Source organism: Cicer arietinum, chromosome 8 (genome assembly GCF_000331145.2).
Source record: "Cicer arietinum cultivar CDC Frontier isolate Library 1 chromosome 8, Cicar.CDCFrontier_v2.0, whole genome shotgun sequence".
NCBI lineage: Eukaryota > Viridiplantae > Streptophyta > Magnoliopsida > Fabales > Fabaceae > Cicer > Cicer arietinum.
The window spans coordinates 10436640-10453096 of NC_021167.2; the positions used below are offsets into that span (position 1 = coordinate 10436640).

General features: G+C 26.0%; 1 protein-coding gene across 1 annotated transcript; it reads right to left on the reverse strand.

Moving 5' to 3' along the window:
* Positions 1-10207: 10207 nt before the first annotated feature.
* LOC101493140 (ATP-citrate synthase alpha chain protein 2) lies at positions 10208-14557 on the reverse strand. Its single transcript, XM_004489764.4, has 13 exons — positions 14286-14557; positions 13914-14023; positions 13002-13178; positions 12711-12872; positions 12538-12618; positions 12327-12378; positions 12080-12194; positions 11870-11951; positions 11531-11626; positions 11332-11433; positions 11061-11177; positions 10854-10970; positions 10208-10508 (listed from the first exon to the last, which is right to left on the reverse strand). The coding sequence occupies exons 2-13, from the start codon at positions 14010-14012 to the stop codon at positions 10437-10439; spliced, it is 1272 nt and encodes a 423-aa protein (XP_004489821.1). The 5' UTR covers positions 14013-14023; positions 14286-14557; the 3' UTR covers positions 10208-10436.
* Positions 14558-16457: the final 1900 nt, after the last annotated feature.

Consider the following 16457-nt stretch of genomic DNA (forward strand, 5'->3'; position numbering starts at 1 on the left):
AATGACCTTTTAACATCTAGAAACATGGTGAAATAAATAAAATGGAATAAATGGATGATTTTGATTTATATATGTCGTCGGTGTATGGGATTGTATTTTTATTGCTTAGTAGACTTTAATTTTTATTAGATTGTATTTTACTTGTATCATATAAACGTGTGTATATATATATATATATATATATATATATTAATTTATAATCGTTTTTTTTGTCATCAAGTTTTATTAAAATAACGTCAATAATATAATTATATATAACGTTAATTTTGATGTATTTTGATAAAATAGTAAATGATTATAAATTTATGTTTAAATTAATAGATATAATTTATATAATATTAATTTTTAATTCAATTACTGATTTTTAAAAATATTTATTAATATGATGTTATTGAATGAATGTAACTTTTTTAATGTAATTTGATTCCTCCTCACAGACACATAAATTCAGATATATTAAAATAATTAGATAGTAAATTTAATGTGTCAATTTTATACATTGATGTTCATAAAATATCATTAGTATATAAATGTGTTTGACTTTGACTTTTCATTTTTTAATATATTTTTAAAATAATCAATGTTAATATATTAATTTTGTTAGTATTACATTGAGTGTGATGATCAAACATTTATCACTAAACTCCCTTATTCTCTCATATGAGCCATCAAGTTAATTTTGTATAGTTTTTTTTCTTCTTCATTTTTTAAGATAAATTATAATTATTAATACGAGATATATATGTCTATAAAATAAAAATATATGTATCTATTAATTTAAAAATGAAATAATATTTAAGGATAAAATATTTTTCTATTGAGTATTTTTAATTAGAGATGGAGATAATATTAAATATGGTAACTACATTTTGTAATATACATAATTTAATCTATATTTGCTTATTGCAAAGGAAGAACGGTATAAATTATAGAATAGAAGACAAAAGATAAATGAGAGATAAATATGTATCTTTATTTTGATGTTCAAATAGTACATCAATAAATTTAAAGGTGTAATTTAAATTAAAAGTATTTTTATTTTGTCTCTAAACAATGTGTTAAACACTATGTAAAACTCACACAAACATGTGAGAAGTTTCAAATTCAATTACATGATGTATCACATAATAATATCGACATTTGATAAATGAATTAGGTGTTACGAACTATAAATATATTCTTTTTTATTTGTCTTTTTTTCTTGTCATTAACTCATTACGTGACTTTATAAAAACTCATGTGACTCTTTATGAATATTTATTAGTGACTTGGATTAAAGAAATGGTTAAATAAATTTTAGTTTTCATAAAATTTTAATATTTTATTTTTAATTTCTATAATTGTTTTCAACTTACAAATCTAAAAAAAATTATTTTTTATTTTGGTCTCTCCTCTTAAGTTAACTCGGGTGTATTATTATAATTTTTGAATGAATTTTTACAGTCATATTAAGGGCATTATAGACATATCCAATACAAAAATTTATTTTTTTTTAACAAAAGATGAATTAATTAAATATAAATATTAAAAGATTTGATGTTTAAAAATTTATATTTAATTCCTCTTTTGTTTAAGAATTATAAATTTTTGTGTAAGAGATTCTTAAAATATTCTAAACATATCTGCAAAAAATTGTTAAAAAATTAGAAGGATAGATCTAAATTGACTTAAAAGCAAAGACAAAAGATAAAAACGCAAAAACAATTTAGAGACTAAAAAGTTAAAAAAAATTAATATGAACTTAAAACAAAATATCAAATTTTATAAGGACTAAAAAATTATTTGACTAAAAAAGAAATTCATTTTTTCTCTAAATTTCACTTAAGTTTTTATTTTCTTTTTTTACAAAAGCCCTTCTAACTTTTAAGTAGTATATTTTTTTTAATCAAAATATCTGTAAGAATTTTTTTTTTGGTGGTAACTATACATATCATGATAAGAAAGATTGTTAATCTTCTCTCATTAATGGTATGATCTTGAAAAGAAAAATATCAAAACTATTTTATTTTATGAACTTAGTCAATAGAACTATATATTTAGCGTAGATGGTACTAATATTTAATGAGGAATCAAATAAAATATATAAAAGAGTGTTTGAGTGAGATGATACATAAGTTTTTTAATAATACTTCCTCCAATTTCGTAAATAAATCAAAATTACATATTTCACTAAGTAGTTGAGTTTATTTAATTTTCTATAAATATAAACTTAAAAAAAAATGATAAACCCTTGTGTACATTTAAGTTTGTTGAACGTCGATATTCTGAAGGAATGAATTTAAATCAATCAAATATAAAGAAAAATAAAATATCGTTAAACCATTAGATTTTGGATATCATATCTAACAAAATTCCGAGTATTAAAGTAATCTTCAAACAATAATTATAAATTAGTTTTATTGAAACTTTTTACCCGAGAATAAAATGATTTATTGAATATAAAATATACATCAATTAAACAGTATATTAGAACTTACGATATTATTTATTTAGGAATTTAGACTAATAATATTAAATATAATAGATTTAGTCAATTTACTTTTTTTTTTGGGTAACGAATTGAAGAGGCTTTCAATTTCTTTTTCTAAAACCAATTTACTTATATTATTTGAAATCACAAAAATGATTTTATTTATTTATTATTATTTATATATAATATATTCAATATCAAAACATAATTTTCAATCTTGAACTCTATAGTTAGATTGCTATATCCACATCATAAAAAATAAAGTAAGCAATATTTTCTTCTTTAGATGAAAGAGTTGATTTGTTGTATAAAAGTTAAAAGTATTATTGACCCTTAAGTAGAAAGACAATGGTCCCAAAGCCATAACGAGTGAGGACATTAGCACCGTTTTTGTTGTTTATGGCGTGAAATATGGGACAGTGGGACACACACAAACACTTAATTAAGCTTCTAGAAAAAGGCGTTGACTCAAAAAACACTTATACAAAAAGAGTATGAAATGAAAATAACATGAATTTGACCAAAAATAATTTTACACCAAAATAGTTCAGAAGATTTTAAAAGATGATTAAGGGTTTAAATAACTTATAAGATTATTTTGATTTTGAAGAGATTGTAGATTTACAAAATTTGAAATAAATTTTTTATTTTTAAGAAACATTTAAAGTTTCAATAGAGCATAAAAATAGATAAGAAAAACATAACATAGTTAAATACAAAAAATGTAATCAAAATAATTTTTTTACGATCTTTTAAGTTAAATTTAAATGTGCTTTTAGTCTTTTTATTTTGTCAAAATTTAACTTTTAATTTTTTAATTTTGAAATTTAGATTTTTTATTCCTATTTTACATTTTATGAAGAAAAAAATTTAGTGCTCATCTAGATTTAGTGATTTAGCTATTCTATTTATGACGTGGCGTTTTTGTGTCGGTGGAAAAAAATGTCACATCAGTTTTTTCATTATTTTAATTTATAAATAAATTTTTTAATTAAATGATATTGTTTATTATATATTAAAAATTAAAAACTGTTAGTAAAATCTAATTTTTCTGAAGAAACATATATCTTCTATATCAAAAAATCTAATTTTTCTCCCAATTTCTTCTAATGAACTATAATATTTTTAAGACCTCAACTTTCTTTGTCTAAATTATCATTAATATGTCTTTATTATTATTTGTATTGTTGTCATTATTAGAATGAAATAAATATACTATTTTTTTTTAATAAAATTATATATAATGATAATTTAGTGATAGCATTGTTAACAATAATAATCTAATATAAACATAAAAAAGAAGAAGAAAGGGAGAAGAGAAGGAACCGTTGATAGCATCGTTAACTTCTAATTTGTAATGTATTTTTAATTATTTTTTTAATTGCACTATCTCTATTTAATATTATGGACATTACTCTCATCTCAAGTTATTATCTTTTATTTTACTATTAAAATTTTGAAATAAAGCAATATCATAGATAATGAGTGTCAAAATATCTATAGAAGTACTTAATTCTTTTTTAGTGGTTAAATCTTGTGTCTTTTGTTTTAGATATTTTCTTGAAAAAACCATGAATAACTATTTGTTCTTCTTTTTTATTTGTCAACTCTCTTATGTTAATTTTTAACACTTCAGCAAATGTGCTCAGATTAAGGAGTTGTCCAGTATATCAATAAGAATTTTCTTTGTAAGGAATAACTCAATATTTATTTGAATTGTTCTAATATTGGAGTCAATTAAAAGTCTTGAAAGGTGAAATATCTTAAAAGATGATCGTAATACTGGGCTAGTGCAGTGATGGTCCCTATTTGCACATTTACTGCCTAAAGGTTTAGGATTTTCCCATATTTATTAAAGAAACTATCACGTTGTATGATTTTCATTTGATTGTTGATGTCTCTTAAACTTTTTATATCAAGCTACTTAAACTTTAAAAGTAAAGTTTTTCTTTTTTCTAATCTCATTATCCACTTAGTTCAACTCGTGACTAAAGTCCTTATGATTCTCTAAAAATCTCCAGTTGAGTCGTCAACTGTCGCGGCTTAAAAATACGAGTATTTCTCGAATTCAATGGAGTCGCCACCAAAATTTATTTAAAATAGGGTAACGTTGAAAAACCTTAAATACAAAAAACAATGGTCTTTGAACCCAAGTTTAGAGTTTGGGAGTCAATTATGAGCATGAGAGATATTAGCACCCTACGACATCCGTTAAAAAAACAGTTATCTGTAACTAATTGTGCAACATTTATGTTAACATAAAAAATATTTACTTTCTTCTTATTAATAAATACAAATATATATTTTTTTTATGAGTGTGATATTAAAATAAAAAGGTGCTTAAAATAGAGAAGAAACAAAAAATCTATTATTGTGTTTGACAAGACTGCAATTTTACTCATGCGTATCTCTATGTGCAATGAAGAAATCAAAGCTACATAGTTCTTAGGTAAAAGTGCGGATGTGTTAATTGTTTTTAAAGAAAGTTTGTTTTGTTGACGATAAAAAAAATTTATTTTGACAAAAGAAAATGAGTTTGTTTGATTTAAATAATTAATTTTAAAAATGAGTTTTAATATCATCAAGTTGTATAATTTGTGTCTTAAGAACTAAAAATATGTCACATCTAGTTAACCTGTTTAAGTATAATTTTATTATTTTTGTTATAAGAAGGAGTTTTAAAACCACTAAATTGTACAACTTGTATCTTAAAAACTAAAAAATTGAAAAGATGTTACATCTAGTTAACTATTTAAAAACAACTGTTTATTGATTCATTTGTTTGTGAAGATAAGTTTTAAAACACCAAGCTCTCACAAGTGGCGTTCAATTAATTTTTTATTGATTAATATTTTGTAAAAATGAGTTTTAGAGGTTGTTACAACTTGTATCATATCAACTCAAAGATTAAAAAAAAAACTCTAATTAACCCTTAAATATTTGATTATATAAACAAGTTTAGATGATTCTATGAAATAAAACCAAAAATAAAGACAAAAATAAAATAATAGTAAAAAAGATAGCGCATGTAGTCCGATCTATTAAATAATATAACAAAAAATACTATAGACAATCGCAACTTCCTTCAAAACACATTTTAATTAAATAAAAGTTGCAACTTCCTTCAAAATACATTTTAATTAAATAATAGTCGCAACTTCTTTCAAAACACATTTTAATTAAATAATAAAAACGAAAAAAAGAAACGAATTGATTAAATAATAGAAATTAAAAAAAAAAAGAAACAAGGTGAGACAGAGGAAGTACATGCCTTAGACTAGTGCGACAATTAGAGTCTTTCCCTGGATTCAACAACGGTCACAAAAAGGCAGAGATAGAGGTGGTGGTGTTCGACTGAGGGGTCGTCGGATTCTCGAAGATGGAGGTATCAACCGCATGTCTTTTTTCCTCTCTTCGTCTGTATTTAGATTTTTCATTTGATTTTTGTTGGTTGTATTATCAAAATGCGTTTGACTTTTTTTTTATCACTTGATTTGATGAATGAAAATAGTTGATTTTTTTTTTTTTTACCTTTTCTTCTTTGTTTTCCTTCCCTTTGGATGTTTTTGTTTTCAATTTAGAGCATATAAAGATGAATCTTTATGTCCATAAAAGTTATTGGACTTTTTGTTTGTTTGCATTCTTAAGGAAAATTACAGTCGTGCTATACAAGAAAAAAAAAGTAAATTTTTTATGTTAAATGTAATATAAAGAAAGCACTCATGTAAATATAAACCCAAAATTAAGTGGATTTTCAAAATAACAATCTTTTTAAAATTTTATAAATAATTACAAAATATTTATTAAATTTATTATTACTTATATTTTAAAATTATTTTTAATTAGCATACAAAATTGTAGTTGCTATATCTTCTATTTAAAATATTATCTAACAACAAAGGGTACTTTATAACCAAATCCTTTTACCATTCAAACAAATTTTGTTGTGATTCCCAATTAAAATCCACTCCACATCACCCCCTTTGCACCATATCACCACCTTAACATTCTTAATTGTAGTGAAATTATAAAGCCTCATAAACCTGTCACATAACAAACCACAATAGACTCACGGATTAAAAAACAAAAAGATGCCTTTATCTATATTGATCCGAATCCAATTTCCTACCACCCTCTATGTTCCCTTATCAGTGCTACTTTCCCATCTTCAACATAAAAAGCAAAATGTGTTCTATAATCATTTAAATTATACCAAGATAACATATTAGTTTTTTAATATTTTTTGGATCAATGTTAGTAAAAGTTATAAGGTTGAATTATTTGTAATTCTTATCTTATTTGAATTATTTTAAATTATAGGTTTTTAAAATTCTATTATCAATTTTGTTGTCCATCAATAAAATGTATATCACTCAAAAAATTCTTGTTTAATTATTTTTTAAATTGAGAGTTATACTTTTATGATTATTGCAATTAAAACTACTTAAAAATTACACTAGTTTATTGAAAAAATATAAAGAATTTTGGTTTTAAATAGTTGATTTGAAATTATGATCAACTGTGTTAATATTTAAAAATATAAAGTATTAATTTGACACAAAAACAAAAGATAAAAAATTAACTTGATACAAATAAAAGATTAAAAACTAATTTGCTATTTCTATATAATTTAAAGGCTAAATTACATCTATGGTCCCTTAACTTAATTTCAGGTAACGTTTCAGTCATTTATCTTTTTTTTTCTTCCCGATTTAGTCCTTTATTCCTAATAATATCAAATAAAGTATGAAAATATGAGTTTATTTGAAGATTTGCGTTACGAATTTGATGAAATTTGTATTATATTGAAGAATATAATTAATTTTATGAGTTTTGATTGAATTTTTTTTTGAATTTTTGTATAAAAAAGGATAACATTGTTAAAATTTTAAAACATAAAATATCAAATTGTCACTTAAAATTAAAATAAAGGACCAAGTCGGGAAAAAAAAAAAAAGATATAGGACTAAAACGTTACCTGAAATTAAGTTAAAGGACCACGGATGTAATTTAGCCTAATTTAAAAAATCGCATAATATATTTTACTAAAAAAAAGTATGTGTTCTTCGAAAATGCATTTAAGACAATTTATATTGTTAAAAAGTATTTCAACAATTTTAAAATAATTTGTTTTAAGAACCCGTCTAAAAAGATTGTTGTACTAATATATACAAATTTTTTTAACATAATTATTTTTTTTCTTTTTCAATACAATATTAATTGTGAGATTACAATTCTACCCCTAAATTATGGTACAAATGTCAAATCATTATACAATGATTAAGCCAATTCTACTCCTAAATTAATATTGATACTACAATTTTCAAGTTGTCGTATAATTTTAAATAAAAAAAATACTATTTAAAATTTCAAAACATTGATTACACAAATCTCAAAATGTTGTTTTCTTTTTATGTTGTTTAACAAGTGCTTCAAAGATATTTATTAACATTTTTCAATAATTAATAATAATAGTTATATAGATAATTATGTAAAAAATACAATATTTTTTCATTCATTTATTTATCATTTTTAAAATGTGTGAACACATAGACGACAATCATTTTAAGCACACTTTAAGAATAAAAGATTTTTTTAGTAGCAAGGATGAGAAAAATGCCCCAAAATATGTGGGAAGTGTTCTTCATAGAAACATCATTAAAGTTTCGAGATAAGCCTTTTTGGGATCATTTGGTAAGAAAATCCTTGAGAATGAGACTTTGTTTCAAATAATGGCCTATCTTTCACGCCACCCTTATTAGCCCAATCTTGAACCATTAAATTATATTTTTGATTAATACTACTAAAGATTGTTTGTAACTTGGTAATTGGAACATATTTTCATCAATATTTACAATAATTTATGCAAGTGCTCGAAAAAGTTTAGAGTGAAGGGATATTTTGGTCACTCAAAAAAATATAAAAAATATATGGGAATAGATTAGTCCCTAAAACAATAATATTTTTAGTCTCTAACAAAAAATAAATTGAGTTTTTTTGTTAATTTTTTTTATTTGTTTTTGAAATGTGGTTGAATTATGTGACAATCCACATGTCACATAATAATTCAAAAAAATAAATAAATAAAATCTTCATAGAAAGGAAATAAATTGCAATTTAAAAACAAAAACACAAAAAGAAATCGCAATTTTGCTTTTCAAGAGTTTTCGTTTCCACATCTTTCGTTCTCACTTGTAGCCAAGAAGATTTGTGTTGTTTCCTTTTTATTTGGTTTTTAAATAAGAGACTAAACTATCTCATTTTTTTGTCAAAGACAACATAAAAAGTTCATGGACGCTGTTAATGACTTAATGATACACGTCATCAATTTTGCATACGTTTCAATGTCATATTGTGGTTTAAACACTAAATTGTCGCAGTTTATTTTCGTTAGAGACTAAAAACAAAATTCAAAAATTAATGTTTTGCTTGTATTTTGTGAAGGACTAAAATGTCATTTTATTCAAAAGTTTATGAAAATCGATTCTAATGTGTCCACATGTTAAAAAACAGTTTGTGAAAAGCTTGTAAATAAGTTATAAAGACAGTATATATAGAGCTTATATGAAAATGCCACTCTCCATTTGCTTCACTTCAAAGCTAAGTAAAGATAAGCTAATCCAAATAATGACAAACAAACAAAATATTACCATTATCATAAGTTTTAAATTATCTCAAACTCAAAATATTTAACATAATGGTAATTTTGACAACCAACAAATGCATTATTTTGAAACTTCTTGTCAATGCTAGCCTATTCCATGTCTTTCGTGCTTGCTTTAGACCATATAATATTTTGTTCAATAATAAATTGTCTCAAACTCAAAATATTACTTTTTAGTTTACCATGTTTTCTTTAACTTCATTTTGTTTCAATTTTTTCTCAAAGAGGCTTCAACTTTGTGGACTTACTCCATAGGCAAATTATGCCTTCTCTTGAATTTTTATTCATAGATTTGAGGCAAACTCACCAGTTGATTAACAAACATTGAATCTAACTAAATCTTTCGATTACTCAAATAGCACAAACGATCTAATCAATAGCCAATACCTTATTACCAAAAATCCACTTATAATATTTCTTCTTAGATTTCAACAAAGCTTCCTTCTCAAGTGGTGATAAAATGGCATCATTTTAAGATTGAATGTAACATTTCTTTATAATATTCCAAACATCTTGAAACCCTAGCAAAGGCTTTAAACTAGAGAGCAAGAATAAAAGAAAAATGTACTGATAAGGATTCACAACATAAATGCTTATAAATGATCCTGTGGAAATTAGTTAGCATATTTGTATCCAAGAAATATCTCTATAAACTAGGAAAATACTATACACATCTTTTACCCTTCACTTTCTCACATAAAGGGTAGGTAGTAGAATCTGGATGTAAATAAATATGTAGAAGTTCTAGCAATACAGCTATAAAAAAAAATAGCAGAAATTGTACAAACTGTAGGGTGATATATATATATATATATATATATATATATATATATATATATATATATATATATATATATATATATATATATGAAAAATACATGAGTAACTCTAGAGAATCACACATCGACTGGAGTTACAGGGCTTATAAGGCTTAGATAGTCTCCTTATAAGTCAGTTTTGTGGAGTTTTTATTTAGTTTAAAGAGCTTATTTTGAGCAAACCAGAAGCATGCTTTTGTGTGTGTGTGGAGAGCAGAAGAAAGTATATCAACAGATTCAACACACAGAAACAGGTATCAATCAAAAGAAAAATAATCTCTTTATTGTATCAAGACAGTACCATAAAATTCTACAAAAAATGAGACAACATTCTCAACCACTCTTTTTAGATAGCTTGATTTTATAAACATATGGTCTAACTAAATATACAAACTCCAGGAACGGGAAAGTAAATCAATAATCAACATTAACTTCAACTTGCGAATGACACGATACCCAGGAAGCATTGACCAGAAATGGAGAGTTAAGCAGAAGCAGTAATGCACTGTATTGCCTCTTTGCATATACCAGTCATTGTTGCTTCAGGTCCATAAACCTGTAATGAAGATATCTAAAAGGATCAACAGATTGTTCCTCAAAACAATTTTGGAATTGATTGTTCAATACTACTCCTTCCGTCTCACTATATATGTCTCATTTGAGTTGTACGCGGTTCTTAAGAAAATGATTATGTTAATTTCAATGATAAAATGAGTTTTATTTACTGAAATACCCTTAATAATAGTAGTTAGTGGAGTAGTTAGATGGGTTGAGGTACAATAAATAAGGATATATTAGTGGAAAATTATAATTAATGTTTCATTGATAATATAAACAGACAAATAAATATTGTAAATGACACAGACGGAGTATCAATAAAGGCATGAATTAATTAATTGACCTCAATGGGGATGCCGATTTCCTCTCCAAGTGCTCGCATTTTCGCTAGACCCTTTTGGTAGTTAGGACCCCCTCTCCTCACGTAAATGTGCATTCTTGCGGCCTTTAACTTCGATTCCTGGATCACAATAGCTCAAAAATGAATTACTTTACTACAAGAAGACTATCATGATATAACTAATCAAAGCTATATGATCATAGGGATTACCTTCTCTTTAAGTGCCCGAATTATGCCACTAAAAGTAGCAGCAACGTCGGTAAAGTTAGCTATGCCTCCTCCTATAACAAGAGCCCTTTTTTGGCCATCAGGATCCGCAGTTGCACACTGAAAAGAAATAAAATGATTATTGTTGCTACAGAATACCTATAGTATCTTTCGACACTTCAATCAACGACTGATCGTTCATGTAAGCACCATTGTTCAGTCTCTATAATTGATAGGTACACCAAAAGTCAAGCAGAAATAAAAAATTAATTACATCAATTACAACTCTGGCGTATTGCAAAACCTCCTCTTCATTGGGTGCACCGCTATATTCTGCATAGTTTCCAAGCTCAGATGCAAAGCCGAGATCTCCTACCTGTTTTAGTAGTTAGTACAGAAGTTGTGACTTCATGCTACAAATATGGAGATTAAGTGTTAATTTGGTTTTAAAATAAGATAAAAGAGTAGCTCACTGTGTCAGCGTAGATGACACTAGCACCTCCCCCAGCAACCATTGTCCAAATTCGACCCTTTGGGTTCAACACGGTAAATTTTAGAGATGCACTTGTCTGCAAAAATTAAACAAGTGTATAAATTAACCAATAACATCAAATCATAACTATAAGTAACAGTATTATTAGTTATTACATTCATCGGTAAATTATTGATGGCTGTTGTGAGAAATTCAATGGAACTTGAATATATGATAAGCAGTCGTTAATATTACAAACACGCACATTTTCTATACATACACAGTATAAACTGAATAGAATAAGATTGTGCATTTAGGTCAAAAAGTTATATTAGTATACCTTTTCATCTAATCCATGAATGAAAGACTCAGTGGCACTCATAACCCTTCCAAATGGTAGTGGGAATTCAATGTTACCCCATCTGCAACCAATACAACAATGTATGTTCATTTAAAAATATTTACTGCAAAATATCCATCCGTACAAATTAGTATGTGTATTCTGTCCTCGAAAATAGCACTTGGCATTTGTTAAAAAGAAAGAACTCACTTCTTGAAGTTCTTGAAAGCGGCAGTGTCATCTAGCTCGCCTCTCATATCCAAAGGATAAGGCTTTCCATCAACCAATGTGAAAGGATTCATCTCTAAGAAAGTGAAATCCAGGTCTAACACAAGAAAAGTAAACAAATTAATATATAATATTTTTAAATGGTACCATTTAAATGTAACTGTCAATAAAGCGGATTGCACAAGTCCATCCAGTGGTGTGTTAATAAATATTTTGTTACTTTGTATACCTTGAAACAAAGTGAAAATCACCTTGAGAAAGTCCTCAATTTCTCCCTTGATCTATAAAAAAAATACAGGGTATTCAATCACATTCAGATGGTCTGATTGATTTATGTCAAGAATGAAACAAATTTGCAGATACATAAATATACGTAAAATGTCCAAAGTTAGTTTGTTCATAAAAGAACAAATTGGTAGTGAAACTTAAATTTAATCTACCTCCAAGGGAAGGGTTGCAACAAGTGGGGCAACGATTTCTGATGTAAGAGACACTCCTGTCGGAACAAATGCAGTCTTAACCTGAAATATGAAAACAGAACTTTGTAGCTTATGGATAATGCAGGACATAGACAGTGTTAAATCTGCAAGACGAAAAGGATGTGTTGCAGTACCTTATCCCAATTATCTTCAATGTCAATTCCTCCACATTCTGAGAAGCTTATGCTGTTCCCAAGTCTATCAGAAACAATGTTAAGGTAAAACTCTTCATTATGTGGGATGAATGGTTCGACAATGAAAGTTGATATTGGTCCCTTGCATCCACCCATTTCAACCTATATGTTCAAATAAACACTTGACTAAAATAAGGGTTGAAAGGAAAATACTTAAAACAACTAAAAAACATAAAATGCAAGACAATGGATGTAAGGTTTGAAAGACAGAACCATAGAGAGACAAATCACCTCTTTACCGAGACGCTCTTTCACGAATGAAGCAACTTGTGCCAAATCCAAATTCAAGGCAACCAAACCACTTTTACCACGCTTTCCAAATAACATGTCGGGTTTCACAACCAATTTTGAAGAAGAAAGCCAAGGTTCCTTGTCTTGCAGCGCTGTGAAATCAGTGGCCTCTGTAACCTTGAATCACAAACCAAAACAAATTAGTTACTCAAGTCTGATATGCACGCTACATTGAACCAGGCAAATATAGTTAAAGCTTATTGATTTCTCAAAAAGTGAACCTTTTTAAAAAATTTAAACACGTTACATTTATTTTAAGCTTATTTAAACTTGTGTTATGGCATAAGCACATGTATATACATGTATGAAAGGGCTTATCGAATAGCTCATGAAGTGCCCAATGCCATAAGCCATTTTCAGCTTATTTTCATAAACTTACCATAATAGCTTATGAAAATTGAAAATAGCTTACACAAAGCTATACGTGAAATCATCTCCAACAGCTATTCAATTATAGAAACAACTTATATATAAGTTCTTTTTATATAAGGGCTTATCAAATGAGCACTTAATCAAGTTGTTTACCCAAGCACAGCCATTAAAATTTCCTACTTCCCAAAAGTTCTTCAACTATAGAGACAGACAACTAACACATAAATTCTTATATCATAAGTGCTTATCAAATAGCACTTAATTAAGTTGTTTACCAAAACACAGCCAATTAAAATTTCCCACATTTAGTTAATTAAATTATAATAAAATAAAGGTTCAAAAACTTCAAACTACAAACTTCAAACCTACTTTTAGCTAATTTATAAACCTATGCATAATAATTAATTAATAGGCTATACATTATATAATAAAATAAAGGTTAAAACTTCAAACTTGGTATCTCATGATAAGAACACTTACTTGTGCAGACTTAATTGGTAAGTCCTTGCCAGAGAGTCTCTTAAAGTGTTCCTTCAACAATCTCTTGGAATCATACTCTCTGATCTTCTTGCGAGCCATTTCTTCTTAATCTATTTCATCAACCAACTAACTCAATTATCAAATATTTCACTTAAATAGATCCTTACTAAAAAAAAACATGTAATAAATTTATAAAATCCCAAATTATTCCACTTATAATTTTTCTCGTGGAAAAAAAATCCAAAATTAGCTTGATGGGACTTCAAAATTGAGATCAAAATCAAAGCTTTAAGATTTTAAAGATTGAACAGAACAAATTGAAAAATGAAAGAAATGAGAAAGGAGAAGAAAGTTGAGATCTGAGAATTTTACCGGAAAGAGAATGAGTAATTGGATTGGATCTAAGGAAGAGTTTATGAACGAACGATGTGGTTGTTGTGTGATGGATCTATTTATAGATGAATATTTGATTTTGTTTTTCAATGCTTGGTGAAGAAAAAAAAAAGAAAAAAAAAAACGGAATAGAAAGTGATGAGGTTGTTGGGTTGGTGAATTATAGAAGAAGAGAAAGGGAAGAACAAAACACAAGACACGCACATGTAGGGTACCACCTACCTAGTATCCTACTTCGGACCAATGCCTGTAACTTCAACCACACTTTCAACATTCAACAATTACCCTCACTATTTGGTCTCATTTTTTCTTTTTTTGTAAGAATTAATAAGAATGTAAGTTAGATAATATTTTGGGTAATTGCATTTTTTTACACCTAATTTTAACTTAATAGGATTTCAATCATCAATTTCTAAATTATTAGACTTTAATCCTTGGTTTTATAGGTTTTAAGAATTTCAATAGTGAAAATTGGAGGTGTATAACACTCGATTCGTCCCGCAAAATCGATTTGATTTATAAATTTTTCACTTTTTCACTTAATTTAAAAAAATAAAATAAGAATAAGATAAAAAAAAAATGGGTTCGATCACCCTCTGTGTTACTGATTTCATTCCAAAATACATTAAATATAAAAGTTTTTATTTATTTACTTAACTTAGTGTTTGAAAAAGTTTTCTCTTCCCTACGTATTCAATTTTCTTCTCCTCCTTGCATCCTTTTCTTTATTATTATTATTATTAAACAATGTTATTTTGATACTAATATTGATTAAAGAGAAGGATTATTATATGGTAAAAGATCTATGGGTCTAATAGATTACTTTTGAATGAATTGACAAATTGTAACATAGAAGATTTGTTATGAGTTATTTTAAATTTAATTTTTTTTTTTAAGAAAATTTCAAGAATTACTAGTTGACGACTCATCTTGAGACCAACCCAGCATCAATTTATTCTATTTCGTCTTTATTGAACTCGTAAACCTAAAAATTGGTCCGATCAAATATTGAGATCCGGTAAGAGACCCACCAAACCCGACCTAACTCATCATTTATACACATAATAAAAGCGCAAAAAGCTTAAAAATTCATATTTAATTTATCGTTTATTAAAAAATTCTAAATTTTATATAAAGAAATTGTTAAATATATCTTAAACATTACTGTAAAAAAACATTCAAAAATTCGAAGAATACACAATAGTTAATTTAAAACTAAAAACCAAAAATAGAAAACTAAAATAAATTAAAAGACTTAAAGTTTACAAATTTTGTTATAAAAACTAAAAATATATATAACCCTTTTTTTTTTAAATCATTTTTCCCTTCAGCTCACATTTTGAATCATCTATGGTAATTAGATCCCTAAACTAATATAGTTGTTGTAATTAGGCCATTCTATAAAAGTTTGACTAACTGAACTATAATAGGATTATCTGATTACAAAATTTATATTAGTTCAAGCAATTCATTATAATTTTCTTTTAGTTTAGATATATATTTAAAAATTCTCAAATAATTTAAAAATATGTAGGATAATTAAATATTTATTTTTTTTAAATCTATAATCAGATTAAAAAAATATATGGAAAATAAAATATATTAAAAAAATATAAAATTGTTGACATGCAACGCACACACCATTATTTTAAAATAAAAAATAAAATAAAATAAAATAAAAGTATTAATTATACACATTTTTAATAATAAAAGATTTATACAAAAAAAAAATAGATAAATATCTTAATTAATCTTATAACTAAATCAGATGAAAGGACATTATTATAAATTTTCATTTTTACAATAACTTTTAAGAGGTAAATAACAATAAAAAAGGGAAGAGGTAAAAGATAATATTAATTTTTTATTTGAAAGTAAAAACCTTTTGTTAATTTGAATGGGCTAGATCCAATGTGGATTGGGCCTGAATTACATATGGGACCTTTTAAATTAAAATCCAGTTTGGATTTGAATTAGTATATTGAGCTAGCAAGTGTGCACCCTTATTACAATTTTTACCCACATAATTTACACCAACAGAGAAGAAAATAAAATCTAATCTATATTTGATATCTATAGCTTTATCACCTCAGTAGGAATATAGTAAGGTACTAACTAGATATTTATACTTTGTTTCCAATAAAGGCATGT